The sequence below is a fragment of the Marmota flaviventris genome, chromosome 6 (assembly GCF_047511675.1).
Source record: "Marmota flaviventris isolate mMarFla1 chromosome 6, mMarFla1.hap1, whole genome shotgun sequence".
In the NCBI taxonomy this organism is placed as follows: domain Eukaryota; kingdom Metazoa; phylum Chordata; class Mammalia; order Rodentia; family Sciuridae; genus Marmota; species Marmota flaviventris.
This window is the reverse complement of record NC_092503.1, coordinates 2216880-2242538: the sequence shown is the minus strand read 5'-3', so window position 1 is coordinate 2242538 and position 25659 is coordinate 2216880. Positions and strand designations below refer to the sequence as shown.

The following is a 25659-nucleotide window of genomic DNA, read 5'->3' as shown; positions in this document are numbered from 1 at the left end:
CATGAGCCAATTCTTTATAATAAATTTCTTTGTGGGTGCATATGTATATATGTATGTATATATGTAGACATGTACACAGTTTCTGCTTCTCTGGAAATAAGTAAAATATCCGTGCCATATCCATGTTTCTCAGCTCTATCCTCTCCTTTTCATGTTTTCTTCTGTGACCTTATATGAGGCCCTTCTTAATCCTTCTTGACTATTGGAGCAACTGTTTTAGCATCATTGCATCTCACCTTCCCATCCCCTCTTGCTTCTGGAGTCTCAAAATCTAAAGAAGCTACTGCCGACATTGCTTTAAAATATATTTTTTAGTTGTAGTTGGACACAACACCTTTGTTTTATTTATTTATTTTATGTGGGGCTGAGGATTGAGCCCAGTGCCTCACATGTGCTAGGCAAGCGCACTACCACTGAGCCTCAACCCCAACCTGCCCACATTGCTTTTACAGTTACATTTACAGGCCATTTCCTACCTTCAGGATGAAAGTCAGATTTGTCACGTTGGCGGATGAAGCCCTCGCACTCTGGCCACCTCAGCCAGACCTTACCACTGCCCGTGTCCCTTGGCCCTGTCCCCTGGTATCTTTCCTCTCTTCCTTACTGACCAGGAAACCCCTATTACACCAGGTGTTCAGCAGCACTCCATTAGGAGACTGACGGTCACCATGGGGTGATGGCTTGAACAACAGAAGCACACTTTCCCACACTTCTGGAGGTGGAAGTTCAAGATTATGTGGCAGCACTTTTGGTTTCTGTGAGGTGCCTCTGCATGGCTTAGAGGCATGGAGAGAGTCCTGGTCTCTCTCCCTCTTCTAAGCACGCCAATCCTATTGGATTATGACCTCACACCACCTTTATTGCCCCTGTGGGCCGGCTCTCCAAATACAGTCACTGTAGGACACTGTTCTCTGTCCTCCTTGAATGTCTGTCCAGCTGCTTCTTCTCTTACCCTCCCTTTTCAGTCTTTTCAGTCAGTTTTAAGAGTTATCTGTCTGAATCCCTGAACTGTCAGCTCCCTGACTCAGGGAAAGGAGCTCTGCTGCCTCTTCACTACCTAATTTAGGGCCTAGAACAGAGCAGGTGTTCAATTTGTCAATTCAAGGAATTTCAAATTGTCTTCCAGATGTCCAAAGCTGCATGTTCATCACAGGCTTCAAATGGCTCATTCCCCAAACCAATGCGTCATTGTGCCAGTTCCTGAATCCTGCTTCTGCCATAGATGCTGTTTTCATTTCCCCATGGGTCCGGCTTTCCAGCCTCTGCGTCTGTGTCCTTCCCCAGCAGGAGCACTCTTCCCTTCTGCCTTCCTCTTGTCTACCTGGTCCATGGGTGTCTTCCTGGCTTCCCAGGCGTCCATCCCCATTTTCTAACCAGATCAGATTCTGTTGTCGGCAACTTGAGCACTACACCAGACCCTTTCTCTTAAAGCGCATGTCATCATTTATGTTTGGAATGGTCTTACTTCTCTCAAATGAATCCAATTTAATTATTTTCTTTTTAAGTCCACCTCAAAACTAACTTCTTAATCTTCTCTCTTTAGATACAAGAAAAGGCTTCATTTAAACTCAGTTTTTCCTGTATTCTTGTTGTTAGACCATCAATATGAAAGATGTTTTTCAGCACTTGTATCTCAGATTCTAATCTGCAGACTACCTGCAGGAAGATAAAGGAGAGCTCCTACGCCCTGCCACAGCCCTTGTGGATGAGAGCGTTTCCTATGAGTGCTGGAGTTTGGGATTCCCTTTCCCTCCCCAAGTATTCTTGCAAAAGGACTTAAAACACACCGGAGTAAACAGTAGGACAAGGCCAGTGCACTGAGCCTTCATTCCTAGCCTCCACCCGAAATACAGACTCACTTTCTCGAGAAAGTGTTTACACACACACAAACACAGACACACATAGACGCACATATGGGCGTAGACACATGCATGAGTTGTACATGCAGACACTGCCCGACGGCGGTCTCTCGGGGTTAGCCCGCAGCTGGGCAGTGCACTGAACCAAGAGCCAACCACCACCCTATTGGAATTGGGACGAGAATTCTGCAGCGCAGACCTGGCGCTCAGACGCCTGCCCTCCTACTAGCCCGGCTCCTAGCCAGGCTCCTAGCCCGGCTCCGCCCCCAGCCCCGCCCCGCCCCGAGCCAAGGCCACGCCCCCGAGCCCTGAGGCCTGGACGTGCGTCGAGTCCTCGCCCTGGCGTCCGACGTCCCGCCCCCACAACCCCAATCTCGACTTGCGTCGAGTCCTCGCCCCCTGCGTCCCGACGCTTCGCCCTCTCGCGTCCGCCCGTAGTCTCGAGGCCCCGCCCCCGACGTGAGGGGCGGGGTTCGCTGCGTCGCTGCGCCTTGCGGCTTCTGCGGCGGCCGTTGGCCGTTAGCGCGGCTTGGGCGGTTGTCTTGGAGAAGCAAGATGGCGGCGACGACGGCCGCGGTGGTGGCCGAGGAGGACACGGAGCTGCGGGACCTGCTGGTGCAGACGCTGGAGAACAGCGGCGTCCTGAACCGCATCAAGGTGCGCGGACGCCGACAGGGTGGCCGGGAGGCGGGCGGCCGGGCCGGGCGGGCGCGCCATCTTGTGGAGGCGGGTGAAGAGGGCGCGGGGCCGGGAGCGCGGGCCGCGCGGGGTGGCCGCCCGCGGCTCGGGGTCGGCGGGCGCGGGGTGGCGGCCCGCGGCGGAGGGTCGGGGGCGCGAGGTCAGCGGACCGCGCTGCGGCGCCGGGCCGGTCGGGGAGGGGCCGCCGCGCTGGCCGGAGGATGGGCAGCCCGCAGGTGCCCGGCGGCTCCCGGTAACTCCCCTTCTCCTTCTCCAGGCTGAACTTCGCGCAGCTGTGTTTTTAGCACTAGAAGAGCAAGAAAAAGTAGAGGTACGCAGCCCGCAGATGTAGCTAGCGGGGGTCAGCCGGCTTCTGGCCGGTGGGGGACGCTCCGAGACGGACTGCTGCAGCCTGCGGTCCGCTGCGGACGGCCACACGTCAGGTTCTCTATGACTGGGGGGAACCGACGGTATTCTTTTGTGTATCTTCCTGAATCTCGGAGTATTCCTAAAAGTATGCACAGTAACTTAGGCCAGTGCTAAATCCGAAACAAAAAGTTGTAGGAGTTACCAGAAGAAATGGTTCATTGTCAGTGAGTTAGCTGAGATTGTTCAGAACCCTTAATAAGCTTGTATGCATTGTGCATCTTCAAGGTAGGGGGTGTGTAGTATGTAACTTTCCAAATTTTTTTTGTCCTCTAGTATTTTTCACATCTTTTTATTCAATCGATAATTTATAGGGTTATTTTTTATTTTTTATTTTTTGCCCTCTACCAATAATCCCCTAAAAAATCCTAACTAAATATCCTGTAACTTGTCAACAAGGTTCACTTTATAATCAAAGTCTTTCACTGTCCTTGATGGCACTTTTCCCACTTGCTTAGACCTATGTACCTTCTGTTTAATTTCATCAAACTGTTCATTTATTGTTTGCTCTCTCCTTGTTTGTTTTGAAGCATTAGTTTTTTTTTTTTTTTTTTTTTTTGGTGATTCTGGGGATTGAACCCAGGGCTTTGTGCATGCAGGGGAAGCACTCTACCAAATAGCTATATCTCCAGCTTGATTCTTTTTTCTTGATTAATCTAGAACCATGGGCCTTCCCTCAGAAACCCTGACTACTTCACTTTCTAGATACAGCCACTTAACCATATGAATTGGTGATGCTACAGGTTGGTGGCTACCACCCGCAGCTGGGAGCTGATCAGGTCCAGCCGATCTGTGTTTTACTTGGCAGTCCCCTCTTTAACTTCATTTAAGCCTTCTGCTTTATCTGTTCTCTTTGCTCTAGACAGATTGTCTTGTCTTCTCCCTCACAGGGAAAAATGGAAGTCATCGAGTCCTTTGTGTCTTCCTCTTCCTGCCCCCAATCTACTGCTTACCTTAGGAAAAGCTTACCTAAAAAGCATGTATCTGTACCTCCCTCTACCTCTCTCTTTCCTGCTTTAGAAAAGGCACTGTCTTTTATTTTTTGTGTTTTGGGGGGGGTGGGTAGGTACCTGGGATAGAACCCAGGGGTGCTTAACCACTGAGCCACATCCCCAGCTCTGTTTTTTTCTATTTTATCTAGAGACAAGGTCTCGTTGATCGCTAAGTTGCTGAGGCTGGCTTTGAACTCGAAGTTCTCAGCCTCCCAGCCTCTGGGATTACGGGCATGCACCACCACGCCTGGCAAGGCCCTGTCTTATCCAGGTATTATTACTTTGGGTTTTGCCTTCCATAGTCTTATTTTTTTTTTCTTCCTTCCAGAAATCTAGGTTTTGAAACAATGTGTATATCACATACCATTTCTTACAGTACCAGACATTCTGTCATTAACATTTTAAATATACCACTACTATACCTTAAGAAAGAAGGTCTCTTGCTACAGTCAAGAAGAATATCTTGAATATACTTTGTTTTTTACCTGTCTGGTTGAGCATAGTGGCATTTGACATTCTTAATTCCTTCTTACTTGAAAAGTCTCCCTTGACCTTTGAGACCTCTTTCTGTTCTGTTTTTTCTCTTTTCTTATTCCAAGATATCTTTAGCATGATCTTTTTTTCTGTACTGCACTTGAACTCTTGCACTTGTTACCTTGTTCCCCAGTTTTCATTCTGTATTCTTTTCCTAGTGACCTTAATAACACCTGTAACTTGAGCACCATATTTTCAGCGCCTATGTTTCTCCTGAGCTGCAGGCCTGTATGTTCAACTAACTAATAGACCCATCTTTCTGGGGAAATCAGGCAGGAAATGTGTTTCTTAGGCCTTGCCTTTCTTTCTGCCTACCTGCTCAGTCCTCACCCAGCTGTCTGTCCAGTCTGTCTCTGAAGGTCAGTGTGGAGGTACTCTGCTGCCTGCTTTGCCTGTGCTTCATTATTTCCTTTCCAGAGTGCTCTATCCTGTTCCTATTATCTAGGCTTCCCTTTGCTGACGCCCCTCACAATCCCCCTCGAGTCCTCTATATTGCTTCTAGATCTAGATTGACTGTTTATAATACATATCTGATCTTGTCTCTCCATTCTTTCCTGAGTGTTTTAGTTGACTCAGTCTTCAAATTTCCTAAACTAGACTATCGGGGTGCTTCGTGATCTTTCCCTCTTTTTTGAAAACAAAACAAAACTTAATTGAGGTATAATTGACCAACAGTGAATTCAGCATATAAAATGTATAATTTGGTAAACTTTTACATTTATGCTAAATATGTACTGATTACCACCATCAAGATAGTGAACATAACTCTAATCCTTCAAAATTTTCTTGTGTCCCCCCTGCATCCTAAATATGTCTTCAGAGCCATATGAATGGGATCCTGTAGTATGTACTATTTTTGATCTGGCTTCTTTTGTTCAGCATAATGCACTTGAAATTCATTTTGTGTGTATTAAGTCATGTCATTTAATCTTGGGTTCAAGATATCTTTCCATTGATTCATTGAATGGATACCTGACAACTTGTTTAACCATTTACCTGTTGATACACATATTTAAATGATTTTTGGATTTTGATTATCATAATTAAATGCTGTGAACATTCATGTATAAGTCTTTGCTTAAATTTGTGATATCTCTTGAGAAATACATAAGGGTGAAATAAGTGGATCACATTCATGCTAGGGATATTTTAAGCTTTTTAAAAATGATCACCAAACTGCTTTCCAAAATGGTTGTGCCATTTTGAATTCCCATCAGCAGTTTATGAGGCGCTTATCTACCTGTAACTCGTGCTCAGCTCGAGGAGGTCCCTCTTGTGCTGCCTTGTTTGAGCCTCATTGTCAATAATCACAGCTGTGATGCAAAAGAGTATTTTTTCCTATATTTATTCAGATCTATAATTACAAAGATAAGTTGAACTATGGCTACTTGTTATTGGAAATTTTAAGTATGTTATAAACAATAGAGACCTAAGATGATAAAATATCATACTCCATACATTTGAAATAATAAATAGTTGTTTAAATTTAATTGCATTTTACAGGAGTATTGAAGATATTGGACTTCAAAAGCAGTTTAATGAATAATTTATAAAACAATTTAAAACAAACATGGGTCTTCATGTATGGCTTTTTAACTTTGAGACATTATTAAATAGTACAAGTCAAGTCCTGTTTGTGAAATGGATTTCAGAAACTAATTTTATGAATGATAACATATTACTTATGTCTTTGCCAAAAATTAAGCTTAATGTACATTTCATAGTTATTTTTAGGATAAACATGACACTTAAAATATTTCATTTTTTTTTTTAACAGAACAAAACTCCTTTAGTCAATGAAAGCCTGAAAAAGTTTTTAAATACAAAAGATGGTAAGACTTTCCATTCATTCTTGTTTATTTTTATCTGCCTCTGAATTTTCAAATCTTGTCACCATTTGGGGAAAAATCAGAAATTTTATCTTTTTTTCAAGTATATTTTCTTATAGATGCGCATTTAAAAATATTTTGCTGTGTAACAGTCACATTGCTATTGTTCAGTGGGTTTGGTTGTGGAAAGTTGTTGGTTAAAGCAAATTTTACATAAACACAATTTTAATATAAAAAGTACAACATTGAAATATTTTTGTGGAATATTGCATTGTTTTATAGTTTCAGACTGGTGATCCTAAGGAAAAAATTGAAGATTGAGATTTTTTATTATTTATCTATTTAAAGAGAAGAAATTCATAATTTGAAAAATTTAGAAGCCTCTTTTTCTCCTATTCATTATCTTATTTCACCAAGGCTGCTTGGTGAAATTGAAATTGAAAGTTTTTTAGGATTTGCTTACACAATTTTTTCTTGATCTTTACAGGTCGTTTAGTGGCTAGTCTTGTTGCAGAATTTCTCCAGTTTTTTAACCTTGACTTTACCTTGGCTGTTTTTCAACCTGAAACAAGCACAGTAAGAACAATGATTTTTACATCTGTTTTCACGTCCCTGAAACATTGATACAAATGAGTTATTATTAACCTGGAAGCTTATAAAATTTGACAAGTTATATTTACTTGCACACAGATTATTTTTTTTAATTGATGATTCATTTTTCTTATAAAAGCTATTTGAACTGTCAGAGAAAAGGTACCAGTGTTGCTGCTTCATGTAATTTGTAGCTTGCTAATAAAGTTAAGTATTATTAGAGTTAGTTTTGTCATGATCCTATGCTGTGGCATTTAAAAAAAAAAAAAAAAAGTAAAATTTTAAAAGTAGACATTCACTAGAAAGATAGCTTGTTTGAGTTTGGAGATACTTTCTGTGATCTCTGGATGTACTTTTGGTATTTTTTTGGGCACATGTGTCTTCTTCTTTTCCAGTTTCAAAGTCTAGAAGGTCGAGAGAATTTAGCCCGTGATTTAGGTATCATTGAAGCGGAAGGCACTGTGGGAGGACCCTTATTACTAGAAGTGATCAGACGCTGCCAACAGAAGGAGAAAGGGCCCTCCGGTGGGGAAGTAAGTGTGATCCTTCATGATTTGTTTTCGTTTTTGTCTAATTTGACCAGTAGAGTAGATATATGCAGTGAGTCAAGGTTAACATGAAAAGATTTCCTTAAAGATAATGAAATGCAGTGAGAATAAATATATATTTTAATGAAAATTGAAATATTCTGATCACTTATTTTTTAGTTGGACACAATACCTTTATTTTATTTATTTAATTTTATGTGGTGCTGAGGATCAAACCCAGGGCTTTGATCTTGCTAGGCAAGTGCTCCAGCGCTGAGCCACAACTCCAGCCCTGATTTTGACACTTTTGTATATTGTTTTAGTTATTGATCTTCAGAGTGTTGAATTGAGAAGCCAAACTGTCTGAAAAAAAAATGATAGTTCCTCATTGCCTAGCTCTCAAACTTTAACATGTTACTTAATCTCTCCATTGCCTCATTTATAAAATTTGGATAATAGGATCTACATCTTGTGGGTGTTGTAAGACTCATGAGTTAACACATATAAAATGTAAGAATGATACTTGACATAGGAAATATTCAGCTAGTTTTTAGTTTTTATTTTAGTTAAATTTGGAAGAGATGATGTATAGACAATTTTTTTTTTTTTAATTTAAAGGTTTTTTTAGATTATGTTTAAAACTGAGCTGTTGATTTTGCTTAGTTTCAAAACGTTTTCAAATTTGTTGATTAGCAGTGATCTTCTTATTCTTAACCTTTCTTTTCAGAACTACTCCTGAGCAGGTCTGACTTATATTTAAATACTGTTTCAGTCAGTTTTTTGTTGCTGTGACCTGACAAGAACAACTTAGAGGAGGAAAAGTTATTTTGGCTCATGATTTCAGAGGTTCAGTCCGTGGTCAGCTGACTTCATAGCTCTGGGCTTGAGGTGAGGCAGAACATCATGGCAGAGGGGCATGGAGGAGGAAAGCGCTTCAGCACATGGTGACCATGAAGCAGAGAGCTTTGCTCACCAGGGACAAAACATGAACCCCAAAGGCGTTCCCCTGGTGACCTATCTCTAGCAACACTCTCTTGCCTATAGTTAGACCCAGTTAATCCCTGTCAGTGGATTAATCCATCAGTTAGGTTACAACTCTCATAATCCAATCATTTCACTTCTGAACCTTCTTGCATTGTCTCACATGAGCTTTTAGGGGACACCTTATATCTAAACCATAATACACACATTAGTTTTACATGAAGATACTGTCTTAAAGATGTAGATACATGTGTGACTATTCCAGATTTGTGGCTGAGTATGCTTTTTCAGTCATAGAAATTTCTAGAATGTGGATGGAAATGGGCCTGTGTATGTATTCCATTTGGGGAGTCTAGGTGTATGTTTTCTACTGGGAACTTTGAAAATCAGTAAAGCTTGCTTTAGTACTAATTGAATTTCAGGCATGGTAAATATATTCCATGGGTAATAGAAGAAGAATTTGTGTGCTTGAAGAGCTCAGAGGTATTCAGGATAAAAAAAAATGCTTCCAGAATTAATGTTTAAGTAACAGTTCAAGATTAGAGAGGAAGATTATACATGATTTTTTTTTAACAAATGTTTGTGAATAATTATTTTAATTCAAAGGGTGAAGTGATTGTTTCATGCCAAAATTTTGCTAAGCAATGTGAGTAAGATATTGGTTGGGGGACCAAGTTTAATAAGGGCACTTCAGAAGGCAGAAGAGTGCAGCAAGGCGGTTGGGGAGCTGGCTAGATCCAGGACCCGGGACCGACGGCCTCTGAGCCGTCGTAGCCTGTGTATTGCACCTTCATTCACTTATTCCTCAGTAAGTCAATAGGATTTTGTTGTCTTCTTATATGATGGACATTGTTATGTATTAGGGTATGAAAAATGGCTCAACAGTCTCCTGGACCTCGAGTCTACAGTTGGTGGCAGCATCTCTTTTTTGCACTCCTCTCAACTTCTGTGATCCCGAGGTCTTTTCTTTCTCCACCCGCCCTTTTGTTTTCTTTCTCTGTTACTCTCTGTCCTGATTGCAGTGGTAGTTGCATGTTTTTCTCTCTGGTCCTCTCTCTTCATACCCTAGATAACAGCTGGACTCTAGAGCCAGACTGTTGGGTTGGAACCCCAGCCTGCCACATTTTGGTTGTGTGAGCAGGTTGTGTGTTGAGCTCTGCCAAAACTTTAGAAGTCGATAACGGAAGCTCTCAGAGCAGTGTTGGCGTGGAGGTGTGAGTGGGTAAACCCTGGCCTTTGTTATCACTGTTTCTTAGTTTTGTATAGTTACTGTGTGGATGACTCCCTTAGCCATTGCCCAATCCTCTCCCCTGGCTTCAGCTTGGAATTTCCAGCTCTTCACTACATATAACAATCTGGATAAACCACTAGTACATTTAAGTTCTGTGAAAAAGCTGACTTCTAAAAAAGAAAAACAAGACAAGAACAGCCTTCCTATCCCCACAAACCAACCTCAGTTCCAGGTGTTCTTGCATTCTTTCCTGGGCTCTGGAACTCCAGGCTCCACCCCAGGAGTGCTCCTCAGGTAGCCCTGGATGTGGTCACTTTGTTAGGAGGAATTCACTCTTGCCTGCATGCTCTAGATGTGGCAGCTGGCAGTTAAGGAAAAGTTAATTGCTGTAAGCTCTTCTCTGCTAGACATATGTTTGCACCAAGTTGAGACCTGGTAAAGCCTTTGCTTTGTGGTTGATGAGATTTGAGAGTAAAATGAATCAGTGTGTTCTTCAGTACCGTGTTCTGGTGGGTAGAACTGCAGCCTGCCCTGTCAGTTTGTCCTGACTCACATCCGATTCTTTCAGATAGACTAAGCATAGAACTTGTTCTTCAAAATAGAATTGTTTTGCTCTCTAGATTGCAAAACAATTAAGTTGGACATTTTATCCCCACTTTTTGCTGTTTTTTTCCCCTCTTAATATTTGGGTATTTAGTCTTTTTTAGCTTTTCCATCATTTATTAGTATTTTACTTTATTACTTTGAAAGAAAGCCTGATGTCAGAATAAAAAATTACAGGTTTTATTGTCCTTTGACTTTTGATAATAGAAACTAGCTATGGATTAACTTGTTGAGCTCTACCAAAACTTTATTTTAAAACTACCTTAAGAATTGAGTTGCTCTGTTCCGCATACTTCATTGTGGTTGACTATTAGTGTCTCCCCGCTGTAGTTCATCAGAAGCACTCTCTTGTTTCTGAGCTCATCCTGGATCATTATCCTTTCCTTTAGCACCTTCATCATCCATCTTCATCTCCGTTCCTCAGGGTTCTCACCTTTACAGTCTTCACTGTTGCTGAATTATTTTAAAAATTCAATTCTTCATGTGTTCTTTCTTTAAAAATTGCTATGACTATCATAATGGTAATTTGAATCTCTAGATTCTTTGTCCTTAATCTCAGCTCCTGAGTGATACTGCAGGATTCTGTTTGTGTAGGTTTTTTTTGTTGTTGTTTTGTTTTTTGAAGTGTGAAACCTTGTGGAAGTTGAGTATCTCATTTCTGGAATGTGTTTCAGATCTCTTGAGTATGTTTGTATAGCTGTGCTGGATCACCTGTTCTAAAAATCTGAAGTCTGAAACTTTCTGTGTTTTCAGATAGGAATATTCAACTTGCATTCAATCTAGACTGAACTTAATTACTTGAAAGCAGCTTATGTCTTTTTGCCTGCTCTTATTGTCTTATCCTATTATCTGCCTGAAATGATACATCTGTCCCATCACTCAGCCTGCAATGTTATCCTTGTGGTACTATCCACAGCTGGCTGACTGTGGTGTTTCCTCCTCTTGTTGTTCTCTCACTACGGGTAACTGATGTCTAATTTAGAATTTATTCTGCTGATTGTTACAGTCACATATATTTATCTTTGTCATACTACTAGATCACAAGTCTGTTGAGGACAAGGGTTTTCTTTTCATGCACCTGGTAGGATCAAAGACATGGTGATTAGCTGTTGTTTGCTCATGGTCAGTGGAAAGTCTTTGAAGTCTTTGAGTGCTACATGAAAGACAAATTTGTAAAGGTTAGAGAAAATTAGAAGTAAAACCTGTAGGAAGGCGAATCTAGACAAAGAATGGAAGCAGAATAGAAATGAGAGAAAGATTACCCTTTAAAGAAGAATCATCAAGATTTGGTAAATTAGTATTCTGGCAAGGGGCAGAGTCATAGAAGGCCGTGTGAGAAAGGAAGAGCTCAGAGATGAGCTATAGTTCCTAACCTGGGAGAAGATGCTGCCATTATAGAATGGGCTTGGGAAGAAGCCATGATGTATAGCACATTTTCATATTTTAAAAATTGTAGTTGTTAAAGAATTTCTAAAACAAAATAGCCAGTATTTAATACAGTGTCATAGAGCTTATGGTAATAATAACAGGTGAATTTTTGGAAGTGATTCTTATTCAGGAAATATTTTTAAAAACTCTCCTTTGCATTTATGATTAAAACCTTGTGCTGAGAGACATATGTAACTATTGCACATATAAGCCATACTAGAATAGCTGCTTTAAAATGGAAAAATAGTAAAGGAGCATAAAAGAGAAATAGAGTACTACCGTTTGTAGAAGCTGATGGTTTTTGTGAGAGTTGCTATTTGGTATTTTTTTTCTTGACATATAATGAAGGAGGGTAGAAAAAGTAGACCTTTGAGAATCACAGAATAATATTAGCAGAGAAGGGAAGAGAGAAAGTCAGTGTTGAAAAGATAGATTAGGGGCATATTGCAGTGCAAACTAGGTGGCCTTCAAGGTGACTGAAATATTTTATAGGTAATTAGAATGTGGATGCATTTTTTTTTTTTTTTTTTGGTAAAATTAGAGGAAATCTGATAAGAAAAGTTATGTGAATGAGGCAAGAAGTAAAATGCCAATTTTGTACATTGTTTTTAAATGCTAAGATTCCTTTGAAAGATAATTTGTATATTCTTGTTTTATTTTTAAATGTGTTTTAAATTGTGATTTTTAGGGTGCACTGGATCTGTCTGATATACATTCTCCACCAAAGTCACCAGAAGGAAGAACCAGTGCACATGGAACCCCCAGTAAGGTGAGTTAGCTGGGTATCAAAGTAACATGCGCACTGAGACTCCGAGGGCTCTTCCCTCTACTCTTGTGTGTTCTAGGTTTTCTTGTTCTTTTGTAACAAGGGCTCTGATTTGTTCAAGGTGCCTTTTTCTTTTTGGTTAAGTATGTGTTTCAAAATTTCTATTCCTTTTGTTGAATTTTGTAGGAAAAAATATGCCCTTAAACATCAGAGTTGTAGAATATTTGAACTCATTTGGATCTTTGAATATTTTCTTCCATTACCAAGGAGATTTGTTTACTTTTCATTTATAAATTCCTAGTTTGAGAATATTAGTTTCCAGAATATAATTGTTGTGTTGAATATTATATACTGTTAAATGGGTGGTCAGATTTAGAAATTGTAAATCATGATGGTTTTTTATATTAATGAGCTATTTTAATAAAATTTATGGGAAAATATACGTACTATGGTTAGCTTTGTGTGTTTGTGTGTGTATGTGTGTGTGTGTGTGTGTGCATGTGCGTTTATGCTTGTGTACTATTAAAGAAAAGACCTGATTTGGGGGATATGGTTTAAAGGAGCAAAAAATTGAGTTGAATGCTTGAATTTAAGATCAAGAATATACATATAGCAATAGAGGAACAAATATATGATTGTTAGGAAAGTTGGTGACTGACTGGAACGTAGCTGGTCTTATTTAAGAATGGGCTTGGGTCATGGTTTAGTCTAGTCAGACTGCTGTGATAAAACATCCCAGGAGGGGAGGTTAATAAAGAGCAGATGTTTGTTTATCCCAGTTCTGGGGCTGGAAGTCCAGGTTAAAGGCGTGCAGACTTGGTGTCTGTTGAGGGCTTACCTCCTGGTTTTTAATTGGGACCTACTATATGTCCTCACATGGTGGAAGGGATAAGGGAGCTCTCTGGAGCCTCTCTTATTTATAAGGGGATTAATCCCATTCATGAGGGTTCAACCCTCTGGCCCTAATAGCTTCCCAAAGGTTCCCCTTCCTGATACTATTATCCAAGGGATTGGAATTTCAGCATATGAATTTGGGGGGACATAAACATGCAGTCCATCACAGGTTACATTTGTATTCTATGATTTTTCCTTTATTTCTACTCCATAGAAATAAGAGTTATGCTGTGGAGTACATTCAAAGATGAAGCTGTGAGTTCAGGGTGGTACGGTGACTTTTACGTAAGAGGTGATATTTTAAATCAGGGGAGTAAGCTGGGCATGGTGGCACATGTCTGTGATCTGAGCAGCTCAGGAGACTGAGGCAGGAGGATCTCAAGTTTAAAGCCAGTCTTGGCAAAAACAAGGTTCTAAGCAAGTCAGTGAGACCCTGTCTCTAAGTAAAATATAAAATGGGGCTGGGGATATGGCTCAGTGGTCAAGGGTTTCGGGGTTCAATCCCTGGTAGCAATAAAAAATTTTAAAAAATTAAAAAATCAGGTGAGTCTCCAGAGGGCAGTGACTCAATTGCCAGATGAGAACGCTGCCCAGTGACTGCTGCTGTTGGCACTGCTGCTGCTGAAGGTTAGAAGCCCAGAGAAACGCCGTGCTTTATTTTTGACTGAGAAAAAAGATTATCATATTGTTCATAGTTTTTCTTCTGAGATTCCTAGTTAGCGTTTTTTAAAGCGAATTTTTTAAAAAGTTGTTTTCCCTCATGCTTGTGGGTGCTATAATCCTGACAACAGAATAGGTCATGAGTAAATGTTACAAAATTAATTGCTGATAAAAGAGCTTGTGGAAGAAAGACTTATTTTCCACAAAAATATCTGGCATTAGAGATTAAAATTAACTACTATTTATTTCAAAATAGTTACCAGCAGCATTGAGCTATTTGAAAGTTCTCTTTTTATCAAGTTATTAAGACAAATTAACAATGTGAACCTACGTAAAGTATATCTTTGGGTTAAAATATTAAAGTCTGTTTACATACTCATTCTTAAAGAATTTTTAACTTTGGAGAATTATGAGAATCCTCAGTGTTTTAGGTTGTTAAATGTTGTCCAAAACTCTTACGTTCATTGCTGATTCAGAGGACAATGCCTATCCTCAGGCGGAACCACCACGCTTCTGCCACTCATTTCTGTTCAGTGTGATCACCATGTCATAGTTGGCACCATAAGCTCGGGTTGCAATGGCGCCTTCAGAAATAACTCTAGGTGGTTGCTGGCCACTCTAGGGTGAGATCTTTTTTAAAAATGAATCCTTATTTTGTCTCTTAACATGCAATTGCCCTCTAGTTTTAAGGGTCTGGATTTGGGATTCTAGTACTTCTACCACCCTCTTCTTGCCGGCTGCCTCCCATGGTTCTCATGAGCCTTGAGAGCCTAAGCAGGGATGTTGTGGCCAGTGAGAGGGTCCCACCAGCCTTTAGGAACTCTTTAGGAGCTTCGAATGCTCCTAGGATGGTTGGGTAAGGTCAGGACAAGTATTCTACAGAGCTGCTTAGGAGCTGAAGCCAGGCCTCCTTAGAATACTACTAAGGCTAGTGTTTAAAGAAGCATCCTCCACCTGAGGATGGACAGATGGTGATGAGTGCCTACACTTGACCAGATACCTGCTGGAATTAGTAAGTAAATATGAGTTGTTAAGAAAAACTAAGAACTGCAGGCTTTGAAAAGGAACATACTAGATTTTCCATTTTTAAGAAATTTTTTAATTGGAACCTTTATTAGTTTGGTAATGAGTTAGTTTATTTTTAAAGATTGATATTATGTGGTAAAATGTCATTTTATTCTCATGCTCAGATACCAAGGTATAAAGGACAAGGTAAGAAGAAGACAAGCGGGCAGAAGTCTGGTGACAAGGTAACATGCATGAGGGCAAAGGAGAAAAGCAGCCTGTGCCAAAACATACCCTTGGACTCTTGGGGCCTTACGGGGCCTCCTCTTGGTCTGGGTTTTAGGTTTCCTTTTGTAAGGTCACTGCCATATTACCTGTAATCAGAATATGAGGAAGTAGTCTGGTGTAAAACAAAAAGTAATGTGTCTGTTTTGTCCGGGTGAAAAATCATATTGTTACATTCTAAAATTATATGAGTTTTAATTTGAAATTTGTTTTGTGGCAGTAAAAAAAGTGGAGTGCATGATCGTGTGCCTATTAACACTATGATTTTTGTCTGAGGAAAATAGAATATCAAATTACTTTTTGGCTAAGTTTCAATGAATAAATTAAAGGCCATGCTTCGTTTCCTTCAGGACGTTTTTACTTATGTTCTGCCGTGTTCTAGGCCTTGTCCACCTGTTGACCTTTGCTCAGGCCCCTCCTGACAGCAGACTGGAGGGGCCCATCCTGCACAGTGGTCAGGGCCGTGGCTGCTTTTTCTTCCTTTCTTCACAAAAATTGACTGAGCCAGTAGCTTAGCTGCATATAAAATTTAACTGTTAGAGATCTTAGAAACATTATTAATACAGTATTTAAAGTAAGACAAAGTAATTTAATTTTCAGTCTCTGAGGTTATTAAACCTATATTGAATCTTGGTTTATATATAGATTTTTTTTCACTAATTTGAAAACTTCCAAAATTAAAGCCTTAAAAGTATTGTATTTCTTTTGTATACTAGCTTTAGTTCCAAAGGTTTCAAAGGTAAATTCTGTTGTATTCTCTTTATTCACATTGTTCTACATTATTAAATGAGAAGGTGTTCTATTAGCCAGTATGTGTTTCTGGAACATCTGCATAGTGACAGTCATTTTGCTAATTCTATGGGCAAGACATACTGAACACAGTCTTCACTGAGGATTTCACAGTCTAACTAGAGAGGTGAAACTACCTTAAAGATAATTAATAATTAAGATTATAAACTGTGTTTTTACATTCTTTCAAATCAGGTGTTTATTTATTTTAACTTTTAGGAAGTTAAAGCATGTTGCTGGATACAGTGTCACACACCTATGATCCCAGCAACTTGTGAGGCTTAGGTGGGAGGATTGAAAGTTTAAAACAAGCCTCAGCAACTAAGCAAGGCCCTAAGCAACTTAGTGAGACCCTGTTTCAAGGTAGAAAATAAAAGGGACTAGGGATGTGGCTCAGTGGCTAAACACCCTCCCCACATCACCCCCGCTCCCCCAAAAAAGTTAAAGCGTATTTTTGTAGTATTTTTATATTTTCATTAGTGTCATGGGTCTCTAAGGAGCTAGGACATTGTGAATAAGAGAGAAGCACACAGAGACATCGTGTCTGCTTGTGTAATGTGGTTCACCTTCACGTACTCTGGGCAGGACCTCAGGTGTCTCCCTGATTTGGGGAGTGGCGGCGGGAGGCCCTATCCTAGAGTTTAGGTCATGTGTTGGGTCCCTTCTGTTTTATTGTGTTCCTGAGCCCAGGGTATTTCCTCTGTTGCTTTGACACCTTTTTCCTCGGCTTCCCTGGTCTTGTTTCTGAATCACCTGTGTGAGAAGTCTGTTATGCCCAGCATTGCCTGTCTCCATCCTCCGACAGATTACCTGTGGCTCTTTTCCCCCTGCCTTTCTGTTTTGCCTTATGCATGCAGTAGGGCCTGTGTCCTTAACAGCTTAACCCAGAGACTTAAGTTGCATGTAGAGGTGAGATTATACCTGCCAAGATGCCAGGGGAAGCCATTTACATGGTAGGTGAGTGACATTTACCAGGTTGTGTGTGGTGGAAGGAGCCCCACCTGATTGTCCTGCAGGTGGGGACTGTGCATGCCTTGTAGGGTGTGCAGTGTAGGGGCTTGAGCTATAAAGCAGGGTGGCCTGGGGCTGCTCACCAGGGAGCTCTGGAGCCCTGAGCCAGGAGTGTGGATGGATGTCTTCTCATTTCTTTTGAATGCAGAAAGGGACAAGTGTTAATGGCTCATTCAGAGACCTCAACTGTTTTCAGGGAGGATATATTTAGACTAGAAATAAATTGTGTGTGTGTGTCTGTGTACACAAATTTAATTGGGGTTGATCTAAAAGGTCTTATTTTGTTATTCAGAGACAAAGGTTGAATAGAAGATTTGGAATATAAGGAGGATAATTATTAATTGGGAACGCTTTTCTTTACTGAGTTAAAAATTTGGAAATATGAACACTTCCAGAGTATCACCTGTAATGATTTATTTCACTGTATACCATTTTGTTTTACCAGATATTGTCCTAGTTGTTTGGGAAAAAAATGTAAAAAATTATGAAAGATTTGGTAGGTTCTACTGACTTTGGTTTTACTGTTGGAAAACTGAGTGAGATATTAGATGTTTTCTGTTATTAATATTTGGGACCAGGTGCTTTTATCATGAAATGTAGTATGAAAGATCATCCATTTTATGGTTCTCAGGTGTTTTAGAACTAATGTGTTTTGAGGTATTTTTGCTTTAAATTCTTAAAAGTGACATTTCTTATTGTTTTCCAAATTCTAGAATAAGTTCAGTTCTATGTGGACTTAGGGCAGTGATCACGGTCTCATTATGGTGTGTTTTGGGCTTTGGCAGTCACCTAAGGGTTTTCTGGGTAAGCCAGGTATTGGGACCCCCTTAACTCACCCACGCCCCATACCCTCCTGGATAGGTGGATGGGGGAAGGGTCCTGGCATAGTGTCCTTCCAGTCCTGCTTGTCCCGCTCTGTGATCCCAGTCTCTTGAGCTTCTTGGACTTGACCTGGTGACACTGCTTGTCAGCTGAACCCGTAAAATCTGTGGGTGGGGCAGGACAGCTGCCCAGGGCTGTCCTCCAGGCTGTGACACTTAGGAGTCGTGGTCCTGTTGTGTCTGTGGGAATTAGGTGGCTTGTAGATGGCAGGGGTAGGGTTTCTCTAGAGGCACTGTGTTCTTGGAGACTGGTTAGGTATTTGTTTTGGCTTTCTAGAAGTTTGCTGTTTTTGTTTTTCTAGGTAAGCAAACTAAACTTTTTGAATACATGTGTCTGCAACAATGGTAGTGAAATCCTCTCAACACTTGGTTTTTGAGTCATGAATCAGAGCCAGTCTTTGGCAGGAGGGGATGAGAGGGAGGTGAGCAGGGGAGGAGGCATGGCATGGAAGAGAATTAAAAATAGCATAGAACTTTTGACTATTGCAAAACTAATAAACTTCTTTGACTTGATGTTTCTCCTACTATGAACAGTGTAGATTAAGCCATTACTTTGAGAGAAAAAAAAATCTTTTTTCTAGGTTCTTAAGCCATTCAAGTGGTAGTTCAGTTTTTGGCTACTGGAAAATAGTAATGTTTTTCACTGTGAAATTTGCTGATTTTCTTATTAATCTTAATGATGGAATTCTTGATTATCAAGTATTTGAAAAATATGTACTTGAATTTTCTTACAATTTAAATTTTCCATAAAGCTTTGGCATCTTGAGCTCTATCCAAGGAAATTTAATGGCTGTTGTAGTAAATTTAATGCCATGTCGTAGTCCCTCACATAGGAAAAGACAAACGTAAGTAGTTTCTGTAATAACTATGAATTTCCTAGGGCTGCTCTAACAAAGTGTGAGTTGAGAGGCTTGAAAGAATGGGAATCTATTGTTTCACAGTCTGAAGTCCAGAAACTTGAAATTGAGATGCCAGCAGGCCTTATTCCCTCTTGGCTTCTGGGGCGGCTGATAATCCTAGGTGTACCTTGGCTTGTAGATTGATCACACCAGGCTCTGCCTCCATCTTCACATGGTAGTCCTAGATCTGTTTCTTAGTGGTGCTGGGGATTTGAACCCAGGGCCTTGGGCATGTTAAACATGTTCCATATCTCTGAGCTACACCTCCAACCCTCTTCTAACCTTGTAAGAATGCCAGCCATACTCGATTAGCGCTACCCTCCTCCACCAGGGCCGCATCGTAACTAATTACATAGGCTAAGGTCACTACTAGAAGTACTAGGAGTTAGGACTTTAATAAATCTCTTGGGGGACACAATTCTATCTGGGGTCCCAGGGATGAATTCTAAGGCATAAAGTCACACTTCTTGGTTTTTAACAATATGCTTAACCATAGCTACTTAGAAACCCAGTAAGACAAAGGTAGCCGAAATAAATTCTAGCAGATACCTGCATGTATTTGTATTTCCTCTGTTGAAACTGCTCTAAAATGTTTATAGTGCTTTTGTTTTAATATGTGTGAAATGTTTTGATGACAAATCTTCTATTAGTGTGGATTTTTTTAATACTAAAAATTATTTGGAATTAAGTTTAGTGAATTCCTTAATTACCTAGTTGAGTAATGGCCTTTTGTTTAAAAAAAAACAACCATCATTGTAAAGTAACAACCCATTCCCATGTTGTTTAGAAATTGATTTGGAGAGCAGTTCCGGAGCAGATTGCTTTTCAAGTTTGTTTTTACTTCACAGAAAATAGAGCTATGTGTTTAGAACAGAATAATTCCTTTTAAAAATGTGTTGTAGCCAGACAGTGGTGTACACTTGTAATCCCAGCAATTAAGGAGGCTGAGGCAAAAGGATTGCAAGTTCAAGGCCAGCCTCAGCAACTTAGCAAGATCTTAAGCAACTTAGACCCCATCTCAAAGTAAAAAAAAAAATTAAATTTGGAACTGTTGAAACTGGACCAGGGACATGGCTCAATGGTAAAGCACCTCTGAGATCAATCCCCAGTAGCAAAAAAGAAAGAAAGAAAAAGAAATTTCTTGTAGCATGGTGTCCTAATGTCCTTCTCTATGAAACTTGTCTTCCTAAAGTTCTGTTCATAGCAGGAGTATTGCTAACACCAGTAAAAAAAATAATCATCACGGTACATAGTAGTTACTAAGCTTAGTTCATTATATGGACTTAAATTATGTTGATAAAGTGAATTCATAGGGAAGAGAGACCTCATTGGAATAGTTGGTATTTCTTATGCTGTTGCTTTGTATTTGCATTTCAATTTACATCATGCCAGTTATCCTTTGAACTTTCTCAGGAGTGTCTTGAAGGAGAAAATCACTCTGTCTCTAATTGTAAATATCACAAAGTCTCAGGGTATTTATTTCTAATGCATTTGCAAAGATATAAGTCAGTTATTATAACATTTATAAATGAGAGATACAACTGTCATGAATCTAATTAAATATACAAGTGCCATGATAACCTGTTTATATTTGGTAATACCAGGAAAACTTCAAAAAGTTGCTAGAATATTTTTTAAAGTTTCTGCCTCTTTGAAAATATCCTACATTGTCTAAAAGGATGGCAACTTGATATTTATCTTTTAGTAATTAATTTATCCTTATTAAATGGAATATATAGCTCCTTTACAAGGCCCTAAAATTTACATAGCATATATCTTTCCCCCATCAACTAATTAGGGCCTCTAACCAGTATATATATGTGGACCCATCTTTAGGCAGGCATGACGCATGCTGCCTGGGTAGAGGAGGCTCAGTGTCCCTCTAGAGCACCTCGTGCATAGTGTCTGACCCACACTCACTCCCTGCCTTGGCACTGGCTGTGCTTGTCGCTTGCCATGTTATCCATCCCTTCTGTCTCAATTCCCATTTATACTTTATTTTAAAAATGCTAACCAAGTTTTAATTCTTGAGGAAACACAGGCCTAGAAAATACTGAGATTGTACAGTTAGTAGTTCAGTGTAGGCAGCATTCCAGATTCTTTGTTTGGGTGAATGCTTTTTTTAGAGTATCACAGGGATCTTGTATATTTGGAAATTGCCATTTTAAACACATTAAACACATCCTCACAAATTCAATCTAATAGGTTAAGGTAAGTATTAAGAGCTAACTTCTGGAATGAGACTTTGACTCTGATGTGACTTCACCTCTCACCTACCTGGGGGACCTTGACAAGTTTCATAAATATCTGTGTTTCCTTTCTTATATCCACAGAGGTAGTAGACAGTCGCAGAGGTAGTAGACAGTCGACCCACACCATAGCTTCGAAGATTAAATGAGGCGTCACATGTAAAACGTCTGAGTGCTTTCCATAATTGTTAGCTGCTGTTATTATTGCTGGCATTGTTTTGTCGTTGTTGTTAATATGGACATGTCTAAACACAAATGTGATCATGGAAAGAATAAAATTAGACTGTGAAATAACTGTGAAGAAGAAAGCCATGTGGTTCTTTGTGCTGACCTTGCTGTGTGCAAGTAGGGCGTGGTAAAAATACCTTAGAACTTCTCACCTTGGTTTAAGATAGGCAGCAAGATGAATGTCCCCATCCTTGGGCCTCCTGGAAGGTACAGACTAGTGAGTGACTCTGGAATGCTGCGCTAAGGCAGTTGTCGTGGATAGTCTGTTCCCCGTGGAAGCAGGAGTGAGTGAAGACAGCGTTCTCACCTCAGCGTCTTTGGTGCTTGGCACTGGATGGAAAACTGCTGTTTTGTTTCTGATAATACTTTAATGTGTGGTTCACTTCTGTGACATAATCTTCCTTTTCTCTTTCTATCATCTGCAAGTTGAAACTGTATTAAGAGTTTTTTTTAGGACATGTGAGAGGAAATGGATATGTTAATAAATGAGAAATACGTTTACAAGTAGGATAGGCATAGTAAAGATATTTGCATTTACGGAAGGAGAAAGGAATGGTATACACGTATTTCTTTAGCATTTTTACCTGTCAGTAGTTGGCCATAGTAGGAAGCCTGGGGAGTAACGGATAATTCATGGCATCACACTGCAGTTCATGCTACTACAAGCCTCCCCCTCCCGCAGATTTGCTTATGTTCATCTGACTTCTTTATTTAAAATATTTAAGGTCTTCTCACCAAAGAAGTGTTTTCTCTCTCCCTCTTTCTAGAAGGCCAGCAATGAGGCCAACCAGAATGACACAAGCATCTCCTTGTCAGAGGCAAAGAGCAAAAGCAGTCTGCACTCAGTGGCCCATGACAGCAAAATTGGATCTTTCTTAAGCAATGCCACTTCAGAGGTCAAAGACACAGCTGGTCTTTGTCCAGATGAAGATGATTTGGAAGGAGACTCTTTCTTTGATGATCCCATTCCTAAACCAGATAAAACTTATGGTTGGTGAGTAGAATGTTTTTGGATTCTACTGTTCTCAGACTACAGTTTTAAAGATGTAATTTATCAGTGCTTACATACTGTATTTTTTTTTTAAAAACTACCACTTTTCAGCCCTTTGACTAAGATCAAATGTAAAAACTAATAATTTAAGGGTTCTATAGTTATCAAATCCATAAATATGATCTTATATCATTAAACTTGTTATTTTGTAAAATAATCCCTGATTTATAAAGAAACGAGGTATGACTTATTTCATAGCTAACTATGTATTAAGTGCCTGCCATGTTCCAGGTCAGGCGTAGCTATGCTAGAAAAAGCAAAACTGCCCTCAGGAAGCTCATCTTCTGGCTGGAGTTAGAAAATCAGGAAGAATTACATCAATGTCTGCCAGATGATGGGGAAATTGTGCCTGTGTGTGTGTGTGTGAGAGAGAGAGAGAGAGAGGTGAAGGGGCTGGAGATCATCTGGATTTCAGCATCACATCAGAGAAGGCCTCACGTGGGCACCTCCCTTAGAGGGCGCCAGCTGAGCAAAGAGCCAGAAGAGGCAAGGGAGTCCGCCAGGCAGAATCTGGGCTTGCAGAACTCTGAGGAGAGGAGATGGCATACGCAGAGATGTGGACAGAAAGGGAAAGAGCGTGGACTTTGTATGAGATGGACCCACAGAAGTGGGTCTGGACTAACCATTGAGTGTCTTTCCTCTGAGACTAGAAGGTGTCTGGCTACTGACCTGGGTGGACACAGGATGCCCAGGTAGGGGCTGTGTGGTTCTTTACTGTGGGTCATGGTGAAAGGGATGACAAATGGCTGTTTGGGGAAGTACTTTGAAGTTAGATTCCAAACGACTTGCTGCTAAATGCCAGAGGCCAAGTTAGTATCCACAGTGGTGCCAGGGCTCTTGGCTTGGATCACTATGAAGTTGAAAGCCATCTCCCCAGGTGAAGAGTGGGAAGGGCACTGTGCGTGGCATGGCGGTGGCGTAGGAGCTAGAGCTGCCACGAGGCCTTGAAGCTGGCTGCTGGACGTGCATTCACTGCTGGGCCTGTGCGTCTGTGTTACGGGCTTGGCCCAGGCTGGAGATGTGAATGAGGGAGCCATTCAGTTTGTAGGTAATGTTGAACTGAGAGGTTGGAGACCAGCAGAATGACAAGGTTACCCAGGTGATCAAGAAATATGCAGATGGTGGAAAGAGAAAGACAGGGTGTCTTTGCAGGAGGAAGCAGTAGGGAGCATTCCCATGAACACTGCTAAAGTCAGCCACTGGAGTTAGCCACATAGAGGTCAGCCATGACCTTGATGGGTGATTTTATTGGAGTGGCGTGGCGGCAGGTTAAAGGATTAGCATGGGCTCAAGAGGAAACGATTGTAAAAGGTCAACATGATGAGTTGTGAAGGGTGCCGAGGATTGAGGTGGTGGCTAGAGGGCAGGTTATATTCTGAGAAGTAACAGCCCATGTGGGTGCCTCTGAGAAGGGTCTGGATTTAAAATGGAGGAGGATGAGGGGAGGATTCCTGGAACGCTGTCCAGTGGTGGAATCCTGCCCCAGGGCAACAGTCTTTGCCAGAAGAGCAGAGCGCGGGTCTGCTCTTTGGTACAGAGGTGGATGTGGTGCCGTGTACATTCTCGTCTGAGTTGAGTAAGGATGGAGACGGAGGGAGAAGGTGTGAAATCAGACAGGGATGTAAGAAGATCAGACCATGGAGTGTGTGGGTGTGTGCAGCGTGTTGGGCATCCCCCAGATGGGTGCTTGTGATTTGGAAGGGGTGTGCGGCTTTCCAGCAATACGTACATCTGAGTAGTAGTACTTACTAGTTTACTCCTATACTGTCCCTTGGTGCGTTTATGGCTGATGGACAAGGGCTTCTGAAACACATGACACAGACAGTGAAGGTGCCAAACAAGTCAGTGTCGATTGTAAGATATTAAACAGTTCTGAAGAGAGTTGTGCTGGCTTTTTCTTTTTAAATATTATTTTAGTTGTAGATGGACATAATATCTTAATTTTATTTATTTTTATGTGGTGCTGAGGATCGAACTCAGTGCCTCTCGTGTGCTAGACAAGTGCTCTACCACGGAGCCACAACCCAGTCCTGGGCTGACTATTTACTGACAAGCTTGCTGTGTGGATTTGTGATAGATCTGTAGTCTGTATTGCCTTGTAGGTGTAATTTATTTTATTTTATTTCTTTTCTTTTCTTTTTTTTTTTTTTTTTGGTACAGGGGATTGAACTCAGGGGCACTAGACCACAGAGCCACATCCCCAGCCCTATTTTGTATTTTATTAGAGACAGGGTTCTCACTGAGTTGATTAGTGCCTCGCTTTTGCTGAGGCTGGCTTTGGAACTCGCGATCCTCCTGCTTCAGCCTCCCGAGCTGCTGGGATTTACAGGGGTGTGCCACTGTGCCCTGCTACTTTATGATTTTGAAGTTATAAAGCGTGTGTGCTTTATTTCCAACCACTGTGTGCATATCCAATTTTTACAAATTGCTTTTATTCTAGGGGCAAAATAAAAGTGTTAGTGTCAGGACCTAAGATTACTGTTTCACTGTCACTTGCTTCCTGTTAGGAGAAGTGAACCTAGGAAGCCAGCGGGAAGCCTGGCTTCACTCTCAGATGCGCCCCCCTTAAGGAGCGGACTCAGTTCCCTGGCAGGAGCCCCCTCGTTGAAAGACTCTGAGAGTAAGTGCCTAAGGATGGGGGCTTGCCTACGCTGGGTGTTTCTTTCTCTCATTAGGTAGTATATGATTGTTAATTTTTTTAGGATCATAAATATAGCCCATAATTTTATCACTTCACCATTTCCTGTTGATATTTTTTCATTTCTTTTTTGATGTAATCACATTCTGTCTCATTCATACTTTGCTTTTTCTCTGCCATCAGAATACTTTTAGGAAGATGGCTTTTTAGCTGAAATGTCACTTTTTTATATATAATGTGTATCTGCACATTATATATATAAAATGTTTATGTGTATATAGTGTATGTATATGCACACAGACTGCCTCCAACGTATGATGGTTTGAGTTGATGATTTTTCAACTTTATGTGAAAGCAGTGTGCACTTGATAGGAACAATACTTTCGGTTTTGAACATGGATCTTTTCCATGGCTAGCAATATGCATGATCCTCTTCTGTGGTGCTGGGTAGTGGCAGTGGACTGCAGCTCCCAGGCAGCCACAGGGTCGCTAGGGAAACACTCTGCTAAGCCGGATTTTGAGCAGGTGAGGCCTATTAAATGTATTTCTGATTTACAACATTTTTAAACTTGTGCTGGGTTTATTGGATGTAATCCATTGTAAATCAAAGTACATTTGCAATTT

At 40.7% G+C, this 25659-nt stretch overlaps 1 protein-coding gene across 5 annotated transcripts in view; it reads left to right on the top strand.

The window, feature by feature from the left end:
• The first annotated feature begins 2352 nt into the window (after window positions 1–2352).
• Cep43 (centrosomal protein 43) overlaps window positions 2353–25659 on the top strand; it is a 37923-nt gene continuing 14616 nt past the window's right edge. For 3 of the 5 annotated variants that reach the window (XR_011707681.1, XR_011707682.1, XM_027939514.2), the window contains exons 1-9: window positions 2353–2516; window positions 2815–2868; window positions 6267–6321; window positions 6806–6894; window positions 7305–7442; window positions 12368–12448; window positions 15190–15249; window positions 22114–22340; window positions 24905–25017. Coding sequence is in view for 3 of the 5 variants with exons in the window: in XM_027939514.2 (XP_027795315.1) it covers window positions 2415–2516; window positions 2815–2868; window positions 6267–6321; window positions 6806–6894; window positions 7305–7442; window positions 12368–12448; window positions 15190–15249; window positions 22114–22340; window positions 24905–25017 (919 nt within the window). In the remaining 2 variants the exon portion in view is untranslated. The remainder of the gene's footprint in view (window positions 2517–2814; window positions 2869–6266; window positions 6322–6805; window positions 6895–7304; window positions 7443–12367; window positions 12449–15189; window positions 15250–22113; window positions 22341–24904; window positions 25018–25659) is intronic. The other 2 variants (XM_027939515.2, XM_027939516.3) reach the window with 2 other exon arrangements.